Genomic DNA, 13,040 nt, shown 5'->3' with positions numbered 1-13,040 from the left:
GGATCCGCCATCAAATTAATACGTTTAATTATATCAAGTGCGGTGAGAAAAGGCTATAAATCTCTACCTCCAACATCATCACACGCAATATAGCCAACTAGCTGAGACACCTTCTTTATGTGTACAGATGTGACATAATGACGCAAAGACATGCTCGAATTTCCCGCGGAAATCCACCAGTACCACTGGAATTAAAAACATTATTACAAGCTTACCGTTTTGAATCGAGCTAAGGCAAGCAGAGAGTTTTGAACACTGGCTGGTTATGTACTTGCTCAAACATTTATTTTGGATATTTTTTAACCCCAAAAAGTTGCAGACTGCAGCTTTAAGCATATGCCACTTATCTTGTTTAACATCAATTTTGTCATCATTTGCTATATCTAGCAAAGTAAATAATCAGATTGAAGGTCGATTCTCACAAATGTTATCTTTTTCACTTCGGCGCTCTCCGTCTCAGCAGCCGTGTGTGCGTAACAGTTTACCAGTCACTCAAGTCCGTGCAAATGACGAGTTATACAAAGTGTCCTGAGTATGCTGCTTTATTGATATCTCCGGCCTGCATTCACATGACCCACAATGTTGCAGTGAACACAAATACTCAGTGCATCTCAACCGAAAAACAACAGGAAAAACAAGGAAAAACACATCTTCGCTCGTACTATGCTGTACACTCGACCATGCGTGTTCCGGACTCCAATACCCATGATTCCCTCCCGCTCGTACTACAATTTACGCCCTTACGACATTAAAGGAACAACTCCTTATTTCCCCTTTGTCCCACAACACTACCCCCACTCTGGAATGGTAATTAACTATAATACCAATCCAGCACCTCTTGCATAGAAAAACATAAAATATATCAACATTTCACAGTGCAAATAACAGGAAGGAATACATCCAACATACTGCTTCCTGTTTCTTTTTTTTTTTTTTTTTAAGGCAACTTCACTTGATGGAGCATACAGTCCATGTTAGCAAACTCCACTCAATTGATATACTAGCCTTTGTAATCCAGCCCCACGTGACAGGGTAAACAGTCCATAAGGCAGAGGGTAGCACGGTGCTTGAAAGGGGGGGGGGAAAGATGGCATAAAAGTTTAGTACACACAGTCTCTTTTTGGAAGCAGTCCAATTAGTGGATGGGATCTCTCTTCCACATCGCCCTTTTTTTCTTTCTAAAGGAGGGAATAGCAGCTGAGCTTTTGCACACAAAGATGTTAACAATAATAATACCTTGTTATTGATGAACTCGCCCATACGCACAACAAATAACATCCACATGGGTCAACATAGAAAATAAAAAAACATTAATGCAACATTAATTCTCTTTTAACAGTAGAACAGTTTGTATGTTCATCAAAGTCTCTTTTCCTTGAGCATCAGTTTGTCCAGTCACCAAACCACTTTGGTGGTCTCTTAACTCGTGGCGGCCTACCCCCGATTTGGCCGTTAACAGTCCATGGTTGACTTGGTTGCACCGTGCTACCTTCTCCGCACTGCACATTTCTATCCTCCTGTTTAGTCATTGGCACACAATACGTTTCATCAAGTACATCCAAGCCGCTGTCATTTACAGGTTCCTCTGCAAAGAGGTGAGTGAGGCCAAGCTCAAGGTCAAGGTCACTAACGTTAGCCCCAAGACTGGGAGTAGGAACCTCCTGGGGTTGCCAGGCCTCCAAACTCTTAAACACCCAGCTATTTTCCAAGGGTTGTCGGGAATGATACGGCTTGAGCTTATCGTGATGAACGACCTTCACTTTTGTCTTTGGACCTTTCTGGATTCGATACACCATATCATCCAGGTGTCCCAGAACGAAGTAAGGACCCTCATAGGCAGGTAGGAACTTCCTGATCTTATTTTGCACCCTTTTAGTCCCTTTTATGAGGTACCACACAGCATCACCGACCTTATAATGTGTCCTTGCCACATTCTTGTCATATTGCCTTTTGGCACGTTCAACGGAACGACCCAGTTGCTCTCTGGCAATTTGATGTGCCAACTCTAACCTTTCTCTCATTTCAGCAACATATTGTGGGGGAGTGGGAGCTGAGGTTTCATTAAAAGGCAGTCCTACAACTAGATCAACAGGCTCTGTCAACTCCCGGCCGAAGAGCATCATGTTTGGGGTGAAACCAGTGGAGCTATGCTTGGTAGCTCGGTAAGCCATCACAGCCATGGGAACCATGACATCCCAGTCCCAGTGACACCGCTCTGAAGTGGTAGCAAGTTTTTTCTGGAGGGTGGCGTTAAACCGCTCCACTTGTCCATCCGACTGGGGTCGGAAAGGTGTCGTTCGAGTCTTCTCAATTCCTAATAATTCACACATCGCTTGGAAAACACAAGATTCGAAGTTAGAGCCTTGGTCACTATGCAGTGTCGATGGTGCTCCGTAGCGACAGACCCATTCAGTAACTATAACCTCTGCAACAGTGACCGCCTGGTCGTTGGGCAGAGGGTAGGCTTCCACCCACTTAGTGAAATAGTCCTGCACAACAAGAATGTAACGGTTGAATCGTTCCGTTTCGTTCATGGGGCCCATCAAATCAACAGCAATCCTTTCCATGGGAGCCCCAACCCGAACAGTGCCCATTGGCGCTTGTGGGGTCTTTGTGGGTCGAGCCTTCGCAGCACAGCTGGCACACGTGCGACACCAGAGTGTAACATCCTCCCGCATCTGGTACCAGTAATACCGTGACTGTAATCGGGACAGCGTCCGCTCCACCCCGAAGTGTCCACCCACTGGTCCATCGTGCATCTGATGCATGACATCCTTCCGAAAGACTTTTGGCAAGATAATTTGAGGATAAAACTCGGGGCCCTCCATCAGGTAGAAACGCCTTACCAGGGTGCCATCTTTTAGATACAATCTCTTCCACTGGCTCCAGTAAGCTTTAGTCGCCGGTCCATAAGGCAACACGTCACCCCAGGGGGGCCTTTCCCCACCTTCCTCCATCCACCTTTTGATTGGGGCAATATCGCTGTCAGTTGCCTGAGTGGAGCGAAGTTCCTCAGCAGTCCACCCTAGGAATGGAGCAGTACTTGCCGTCATGACAGGCTGCACTACCCCCACTGGACAGAACTCGGGATTAGCATTTCCATTTCCAGGTCCGATGTCGAAATCACACTGAACTGCCTGATGACAAACCTGAGGGCTATTGGAAGAAGGTTCTTTAAGGCTGCAGGCACAATTCGAACGACATGGCCTCCTGGATAGCACATCTGCATTTTCATGTTGGCGCCCAGGCCGATGCACAACCTTGAAATCATACTCTCCAAGCTTTTCCAACCACCGAGCCAACTGTCCTTCTGGTTCTTTCATGTTTATCAGCCACTGCAGACTACTATGATCTGTCCGCACGACAAACGGTCTGCCCAAAAGATATTGACGGAAATGTGCTGAGAACTCCACTACAGCCAACAACTCTCTCCGGGTGGTGCAGTAATTCCGCTCCGTTAGTGTCAATCCTCGACTGCCATAGGCTAGTACGCGTTCCTCGCCATGTTGGAGTTGGGATAACACAGCTCCGATTCCGAAATTGCTGGCATCCGTATCGAGAATGAGGTCGCCATGATCCATAGGATACCCCAGAACAGGAACGGTGGTGAGTAGCTCCTTCAGTTTTTCGAATGCTTGATTACTTTCAGGAGTCCATTGAAATCTGGCATTCTTCCGCAACAGATCATGAAGGGGCTTAGCCACTGTGGCAAAATCTCTGACAAAGCGCCGATAGTAAGATGCTAAACCAACGAATTGTCGGATTTCATTAACACTTGTAGGCTGTGGCCATTCCCGAATCTTTTCCACCTTCTGAGGATCAGTGCTGATGCCCTCCTCCGAAACTACATGACCAAGATAGATCACCTGGCGGCGGAAGAGGCAGCACTTGGCAGGTTTCAACTTGAGGTTGGCCTGGCGCAACCTTTCGAATACCTGCGCTAGGCGCTGAATCATTTCTTTGGCATCCCTCCCCAGGACAATTATATCGTCCAAATAGACTAAGCAAATTTCCCATTGAAGTCCAGCCAGGACACGATCCATTAAGCGCTGGAACGTCGCTGGGGCGTTGCACAGCCCAAATGGCATCACATTCCATTCAAATAACCCCTTCCTGCTGCAGAACGCAGCAGCCTGCCGTGCACTTGGGGTTAACTCCACCTGCCAATAGCCAGAGGCTAGATCCAGGGTGCTAAACCATTTCGCCATAGACAGAGTGTCCAGGGTATCCTGAATTCGCGGAAGGGGGTAAGCATCTTTGATAGTGCGTTCATTCAGGATTCTATAGTCCACACACAGTCTGTATGTCTGATCTTTCTTCCGTACCATAACAATTGGCGAAGCCCAGCTGCTATGGCTAGGGGCAGCTAAACCAGTGTCAAGGTTTTGCTGAATCTGTTCGTCTGCACTGCGCTGTTTCTCAAAGGCCATTCTTCTGGGCTGCTGTTTTACCGGTGGACATGGTCGTGTTTGGATGTCATGTTGCACCAGGTTGGTGCGACCAAGGTCCATCGGTCCAGCCGAGAAAACATCACCATAAGTGCTCAGGAGTTCTGCTAGCTCTTCTTGATCCGACTTCCCCAGATGCACTATACTCTCAGCATATAAAGACTGTAAGTGACTTGGAACCGTTGCGGTGGTTGGGCTCGCCGTTGGCGGCTCAGAATTGGCAACCTTCACGACATTTGCAGGCTGTAGAAACCCGGCAATGGCCCCCTTCCTTACTTGCACGGCAATGGTGCCTGGGTTATACAGTCTTATTGGAATCTGTTTATTGGGTTGAGCATCAACTACAATCCGTGCCACCAACACTCTGTGTTTTTCCATAAACCCTTTTGTTGGACTCAGTAACACATTGGCACGATATATTCACGTCCTGCTTCCAGAACAGCGGTGCGTGCTATTCTAACAACGTGTACCCTGGGTTTGTTTTTGGGATTAAAGTAAGGTATCTGCTCACCGAACAGTACAATTTTCTGACTGCCAAAGTCGAGACGTGCTCGTGCTTGTTCCAGGAACGGATGTCCAAGAATGGTTTCTGTGTCCTCTGTTACATCGGCTACAATGAAGTTAACGCTGACTGTGTGTGTTCCGACCTGTATCGGCACGTGGACTTCCCCAAGAACATTCACATTTATAGGACCTATTCCTTGCAGAGCCTGTACTGTTGATAGTTTGAGTGGGGGTCGAACTCCTTCATTAATAGCCTCATAGCAGTGACGGGGTAGCACATTCCTTCTCGCTCCGCTATCCAAGAGAGCACATAGCTCCATGCTGTATAACAGTGTGTGTATACACATCTCAGGACCAGCACCCTTTACCTGGAGAACGGTGGAAGTAGGTTGGATGTCAGCAGAATGGTGTAGTGCTGGAGTTACACGAGGCAGATCGAGCCTGGGTGAAGGGCAGTTCCGTCTCATGTGTCCAATGCCTTGGCAGTTGTGGCATACAATCTCTCCCCAATTAATTTTCCCTCGTTTGTTGAATCTCAATTGTTGCGGTTTGGATTCCATTCTGAATGTTTTCTGTCTCTGATCAGAGTGTGGCGACACTGAACCCTCTCCTTCACTTTCACTCGGTTCGTGGCATTCACGGACTGCTGCAGCTCTGGCTCTCCGTTCCATTGGCCTTGTGGCCGACTGCATGAGTTGTGTTACACTGGCGGCAGTTCGTCGTGTGGTCTCGTATCTATGAGCAATATCGTAAGCACGACCCAGTGTACGTGGGCGCTCTTCCAGCAGTCTTTGCACAATGTCAGCATCCCCCATGGCGTTAGTGAACACTTCAACGCTGATGGAGTCCTGCTCTCTTTCAGACCGATCTGCATAGACAATGGAGACTTTCTCATAGATATCATCTCTTAGCACATGTAGCGGCTCATCTGCCTTGCGTACCCTCTGCCTCAGCTCTATCCCAATGGCAGCTGCGTGCTCGGATGACGGGCCGTACGCGGCATCCATTTCCTCCACAATGCGAGTGTAATCCCATCTACTCGACCTGGGGTTTTTATGTATCACTGCACCTGCTGCTCCGACTAAACAAAACCTCATCTGTACAGTCATTGTCCTTTCAGACCAGTGATTAGCTCTGGCACAATCCTCAAAACGATTTAGGAACTCTCTCCATGACATTGAACCATCAAACTGACCTGGTCGGAGAGTAGGAATTCTTTCTCTTGGGGTACTACATTCCTCTCCACTGTCAGATGATAGATCGTAACATGCCTGACGTGGTTTTCTTCCCTGCAGGCGGGGTCTGATAAACTCAGGAAAACAACTCTCATCAACATTCATATAAGCAGTTTTATTTTCAGCCTCATGGACGCTATGCTGGACTGTACCACTCTCATGTGGAAAGTGATTAATTGGTGACATATATTGTGACATTGGTCTAACAGTTAGGTCTTTGTACACAGCTTGTGGGTAGTAGTTCAGATTTGCTGGCGTGCTCTGTATGTAACATGGTGTGTCAATTCCACTTTCATATGTAAACTCACTTTCCACAACACTTTTGAAAGGGTTGGTTTCACTCATAGCCTGTGGTCGTATTTTTGGCTCAAAGCAACGCGCAGGTCCATTAATTATAGCTGATTGAGGGCGAGAAACAAAACTTTGCTTGAACGGATTATTTTTACTTTCACTATTGGACACTTGAACTTCCAATTCATTTAACCAATCCGCGAATGAGATGTGCGTCCGTTTTTCCTCATTCTCCGTCATCACAGATATGGCAGGGTTCACTTGACTGCTCTTATTTGTATGAGAGTATTTTCTCGTCATCCTCTCTCTCTCACGCGCATCCGTCATGTTGCTATCTCTCTCTGACAACATCTGCTTTCAGTTTACCATTCAGATTGTCCATATAACTCACCAAATGCGACGAACAAGATCCCGGACGATGCCCCCAATGTTATCTTTTTCACTTCGGCGCTCTCCGTCCCAGCAGCCGTGTGTGCGTAACAGTTTACCAGTCACTCAAGTCCGTGCAAATGACGAGTTATACAAAGTGTCCTGAGTATGCTGCTTTATTGATATCTCCGGCCTGCATTCACATGACCCACAATGTTGCAGTGAACACAAATACTCAGTGCATCTCAACCGAAAAACAACAGGAAAAACAAGGAAAAACACATCTTCGCTCGTACTATGCTGTACACTCGACCATGCGTGTTCCGGACTCCAATACCCATGATTCCCTCCCGCTCGTACTACAATTTACGCCCTTACGACATTAAAGGAACAACTCCTTATTTCCCCTTTGTCCCACAACACAAATCTGTGTTTTCTGCAAGCTTCAAGGACACCAGGAGACTCCATTCGGACACCAAATAACCAAGTGATATAAGGAATCCATATAATTCTATTATAATAAAATTATGCACACCAAAGCACCCCTGGAAAAAAAAAAAAAAAAACCGGAAAAAAATACCTACAGAATTCAGTGTATATTGTAGTATGTGTACAGACTAGAGCAACAACATCGAGAGTCAAGCTGCGATACCACATGGAGAAGCCAAAAAACTCCTCAATCAACCGCCTTGACTTGACTGCATAAACCTACTATACACACCAATGTAGACATGACAAATCAAACATTATCCTGTGTGGATAATGTGAAACTATATTATAGTGTGTGTGTGTGTGTGTGTGTGTGTGTGTGTGTGTGTGTGTGTGTGTGTGTGTGTGTGTGTGTGTGTGTGTGTGTGTGTGTGTGTGTGTGTGTACAAAAATGCAGCATGTGATCCGTGATCGAGAGCACACACACGGTTTGTTGTTTGTGGATCAATATACCAGACTCTCACGCGCTTACTGTACGATTCCTGTACGTCACCAAAACTGCGCTCTTCAGAAACAATCACAGATTATAACAGAGCTCGTGTTTTAAAGCAAAGCTCACACTGGAATGAATAATACACTAAAAACGCAATGCACTCACTGTATTCTCTCTGGTATCTCAGATGTAATCAGCTTCTCTACATTAGCGCTGTTTTGGACTGATTGTTTGAATTAATTTAATTACTGGATAACTGAAAACTTTCGCAGTTTCACAGAGTTTACCGGCTTATAATGATCTGATCATAAACAGAGATGCAGAATAAAGGGTTAGAATGGAAATCTCCTTACCAGGGTTACAGATACCTGTAGATGCTCAGTGTCATCATCTAACTGTGTGACGGAAATTACGTTAATGACGCAGCTTCACGTACTTTTGTCAGTTTTTTCCTTTAATTGCATTAAATTATTTTAATGTGTTAAGTATTTTGAAATTAATCAGCATTGCTTCATTTCAATGCTGACACACTGATTTTTATATATACATTTTTTTCTTCACTTATTTTAGTTTTATTATCTGTCTTGTCGCTGTCTTTCTGTCTGTGCGCTGGAAGCTTCTGTCATGAAGACAAAGTCTTTGTGTTGTAAGCATGCAGTACTTGGCAATAAAGTTCATTCTGATTCTAAAGATGCAATTATCCAAATATTTAATGGTTTGTGTGATGTGTTTAATTGTAAACAAAAATATTTTGTTGCTCAGATTCTTTTACTAAAATTTTCAGATTGAATCTCCCTCTGACGATCTGGTTCTGATGTTTCCAAAGTCTTCAACGGGTCTGAAGAGAGCAAAGAGAGGTTGGGTTATTCCTCCATTCAGTCCAATTGAGGATAGCAGAGGTCCTTTCCCAGAGAAACTGGTCCTGGTGAGTGAAAATCATGAAGGGAATGTTCAAAACTAAATGGTCGAGAAAGAGGTTTGTCTGTCATTGACATCGTTTGTTTTTGTATCTTATTGCTTTCTGTATTTAGATAAAGTCGGACTATTCTAAGGACGCTCAGATGCAATACACGATCACCGGTGAAGGAGCGGATCAGGAGCCTAGGGGGACTTTTACTATAGACAGATTATCAGGGAATCTGTTTGTGACTCGGCCTCTCGACAGAGAAAAGAAAGCTTCATACAGAGTAAGTTGATTGTCAGTGTATTTCAGCAATGGATTATCTGCTCGTACTTAATTCTTTGAAAGCTAAAATAAAAAAAGTATAAAGAATCAGATAAAAGGCCCCGTGAAATAGCTTGACACACAATTCACTTTTTGTGTTTAAAAAGACAATACATTTTTTGTAATTTGTATATCAACTAAAAATTAAGTCATAACTACACATGCAAATAGACGTATCACAGATAACAGAGATGGAATAAAAAATACAATTAATAAATATATCACATATAATTTATTTGTGTTGTCAAACAACCTCAGATATTTGCTTCTTAACATATTTCTTCTCTCTTTAGCTTATAGTTCATGCGACTGGAGTTGATGTGGATATCAAGGAAGCTCCAATGGAAATTATTGTAAATGTAATGGACCAAAATGATAATAAGCCTGTTTTTACACAAAATCCATTCATTGGAAATGTTCCTGAAGCTTCTGAGATTGGTAGGTGTATGATGCAGTTTCTCAATGAAATGTTTTTAGCATATTTTTCAGTTTTTCCACTGAATCAGTCTTTATTCTTCTCTCACTGCAGGTCATGAGTTTATGACAGTCACAGCCACTGATGCAGATGATCCAGAGACTTACAATGGTATTGTCAGTTACTCAATCGTCAAGCAAGATCCAGAATTGCCAAAAGCAAACCTGTTTACAATCAACTCTGTTACCGGAGGAATTCGTGTGAATGCTTTAGGCTTGGACAAAGAGGTGAGAAATGATGAATGGATCTCGCATTGTTGTATATTTTCATGTAAACAAAGTCCCCTGAAAATATCTTCTCTTTCAGGCGTTTTCCAGATATACTGTGTTAATTACGGCTACTGACCTGGAAGGAAGAGGTTATTCAACCACTGGCACAGCTGTTATTACTGTGACTGACAGCAATGATAACGCTCCTCAGTTTGAGCAAACCACGGTAATATTAATAAATTCAGAATGTTATATAATAAGCATTTTAACTTTAATACTTATTTACACCATACATCTCTTTGTTTTAGCACACTGTATCTGTCCCAGAGAATAAAGTAGGAGCTGAAGTGGCCAGACTCACAGTTACTGATGGAGATGAACCTGGATCTCCTGCCTGGACAACCAAATATAAGATTATTGCCGGTGACAAGAGTGGGTTTTTCACTGTCAGTACTGGACCCAGCCAGCTAGAGGGCATCATCACCACTGTAAAGGTACTGTGTGTTGCTCGTGTGTTTCCACAGGCAATTCGTTGTGATCATGTTCCTTTAGTAAAATATGCTTTCTTTTCCATTCAGCCCCTGGACTTTGAGAAGAACAAGCAATTCATTCTGTCTGTGATTGTTGAGAACGATGATCCATTTGTCGGTTCTTTGGCCACTTCCACTGCCACAGTCACGGTGAATGTAGAAGATGTGAACGAGCCTCCGGAGTTTAATTCAAAGGAGAAGATTATTAACAAACATGAAGATTCACCAGTTGATAGTGAATTGGTTACTTATAAAGCCACTGATCCAGACACTGCAAAAGCACAGAAGATAACGTAAGAAACGTTGCAAATCATTTTCCCCTCTCAGACAATCACCCCACCACAATGTCATGATATCATTTGAAAATTCTGACTGATTTCTCTAGAGATTCAGATTCCTTCCAATGATAGACTTTTAATGAATTTATTTTTATTTGTTTGGGTCAAACAGCCTCGCAAGCACAATATTAACCACTGGGAACCACCTTAGCAACTGTCGACCTATTAAGGCCTATATCCCTTCCAATTTCAAATCTAATCTTTATACACAGAATTCAAATCATAGCATGCCTGTATATCTTTTTGAACTGCAAAATATTTTAAACTACCAGGCGAGACTTCAGTTGTTCTTGCTGAACATTTCTAGTTTTAACCTGTATGTTTGGTTCCTTCCAGGTATAAAATGGGCAGTGATCCTGCCGGCTGGCTGAGTGTAAATCCAGACACTGGAGTTATTAAAGTCAAGAGCTTCATGGATAGAGAATCTCCCTTAGTCAAAGATGGCAAATACAGAGCTATCATTTTGGCCTTGGATAATGATGGTAATTTGTGTTTCTTTTTGAAGAGAATAATTCCTGCTGGCCTTTTTCTGATGTCTGTGCTTGTGTGCAGCTGATGCTCCAGCTACTGGCACAGGAACCCTGATAATTGAATTGGAGGATGTAAATGACAACGCTCCTGTCATCAATGAAAGGAATATAAAATTGTGCAATCGTAGTTCAGGCCCAGTGCTTCTCTCTATAACGGACAAAGATGGACCTAGTTTCGGTGGTCCCTTTAACGTTATTCCCATCGGAGAATCCAGTAAAAACTGGTCCACCGAGATGAATGCCACATGTGAGCAATTACTAATTTTTAAAGAGAAATTAATCTCATTCTTTCTTAGAAATTGAAATATCTGTCTGTCTTGGTATACATGTCTAACTATTATAATGTGCCCATTTTAGCAACCGGTGTCTTTCTGACACCTAAGTTTGCATTGGAGCAGGGTGACTACAATGTTGTCCTGAAAGCTAGTGATCGGGAGGGCTTGGATCAGGAAAGCACCGTTCAAGCATCTGTGTGTGACTGCGAAGGAGAATCAATGCAATGTAATGACTGTGACAACGCCTCTTGCCTAATTAGCAATACATTCTGTCTGCAATGATACATTCATCAAACTTTTGCCCACGTCTGCTGTGAAGAAGTAAACTATGTTGGATCCAAAAGGGAAGTTTATTTTATAATTGAATTAGAGGTCATAAACGACAGGACTCCCTGATGATGTTTATTAATAATAATAATAATAATTTGTTACATTTTATATAGCGCTTTTTCTGAGACCTCAAAGCCATTACATAGAAGGGGGAATCTCCTCAAGCACCACCAATGTGCAGCATCCACCTGGATGATGCGACGGCAGCCATACTGCGCCAGAACGCCCACCACACACCAGCTTACTGGTGGAGAGGAGACAGTGATGAAGCCAATCAGTTTATTCATTCATTCTGTGACAATCAGCGGCTGGAGTGCCCGCGTGAGCCACTGGGGGGCACTCCTTCTCTATTTTTCATTCTTTATTATGTTTTACCCTGGACTGATTATGGTTGATTTTATGCACCTGTGTTTTATTATCTTGTTTAGCGCACCTGTCTTAAGCCTGAGTGGCCCTTTGTACCAGTGCTCAGTATTGTATGTGTCTGACTGCATTACCTAGCCTCGTTCCAGTTTCCTTGCATTCTAGTGTTTCGGTTCCCTGTTTATCTGCCTGTTCCCGGTTTCCCGCTTGCCTTATCCCTGCATGGTTTTGTTGTTTGTTTGGACTGCTTACCTGGTTTTGACCCCTGCCGGTTTCCTTGTATCTGTCTCTGGATTCTCCTCATAATAAAGCCTGCGTTTGGATCACCACTGTCTGTTCCATGTGCAGTTTCATGACAGAATACTGAGCCACTACTGATCCAGCGGCTGAGCGAGAGACAGACCTCGTGATGGATCCCACAGCGCAGATCGTAAGCCTCCGTCAAGGAGAACGTCCTCTCAAGGTTTTTGTGACAGATTTTTTGAAGCTCTCTCGTCAGTCCTATTTAGATGATTTCTGTTTAATGATGTTCTTACGGGGAGGACTGTCTGAACCGCTCGGCTCTGCTATACCGTTTCCAAGTTCAAGCTGGACTCTTACCCAATATATTGACCTGGCCCTTTCCATGAGCGGTTCGCTTTTTACTGTGGATTTTTTGGAACTTTTGCTTCACAGAAAACCCGACGATTCGCCATTGTACAAGGTACCCACTGAATCCACGCATCAATTGTCTCCCGGTGAACCAGCGCTTCACACGTGCGCCGCCGAGTTTGCGCAACATGATAGCCCAGTTGAACCAGCACTTCGTAAAGGGTCCGCCGTATCCACGCATGTGAATCCCGACGTTCTGACACTTCACGTGAGCTCCGTTGTATTCCTGCCTCAAGAGTTTTCTACTGAGTCTGAGCGCGTGCCAGCCGAACCCGCGCTTCACGTCAGCCCAGCTGAGACCGCGCTCGACGAACCTGAGCTTCATGTCAACCACGACGAGCCAGA

At 44.2% G+C, this 13,040-nt stretch overlaps 1 protein-coding gene across 1 annotated transcript in view; it reads left to right on the top strand.

The window, feature by feature from the left end:
• The window catches only part of LOC306994413 (cadherin-1-like), a 28,027-nt gene extending 15,571 nt beyond the window's left edge, over positions 1 to 12,456 (top strand). Inside the window, exons 4-13 of the mRNA XM_079604896.1 lie at positions 8,554 to 8,694; positions 8,801 to 8,956; positions 9,288 to 9,432; positions 9,524 to 9,696; positions 9,776 to 9,904; positions 9,987 to 10,172; positions 10,257 to 10,501; positions 10,883 to 11,028; positions 11,099 to 11,323; positions 11,434 to 12,456. Of these exons, the coding sequence (XP_079461022.1) occupies positions 8,554 to 8,694; positions 8,801 to 8,956; positions 9,288 to 9,432; positions 9,524 to 9,696; positions 9,776 to 9,904; positions 9,987 to 10,172; positions 10,257 to 10,501; positions 10,883 to 11,028; positions 11,099 to 11,323; positions 11,434 to 11,633 (1,746 nt within the window). The 3' untranslated portion in view covers positions 11,634 to 12,456. The remainder of the gene's footprint in view (positions 1 to 8,553; positions 8,695 to 8,800; positions 8,957 to 9,287; positions 9,433 to 9,523; positions 9,697 to 9,775; positions 9,905 to 9,986; positions 10,173 to 10,256; positions 10,502 to 10,882; positions 11,029 to 11,098; positions 11,324 to 11,433) is intronic.
• Positions 12,457 to 13,040: the final 584 nt, after the last annotated feature.

This window comes from Phoxinus phoxinus, assembly GCF_949152265.1.
Source record: "Phoxinus phoxinus genome assembly, chromosome: 2".
NCBI lineage: Eukaryota > Metazoa > Chordata > Actinopteri > Cypriniformes > Leuciscidae > Phoxinus > Phoxinus phoxinus.
Note: the sequence above shows the minus strand (reverse complement) of the source record. Positions and strands in the feature narration are given on the sequence as shown.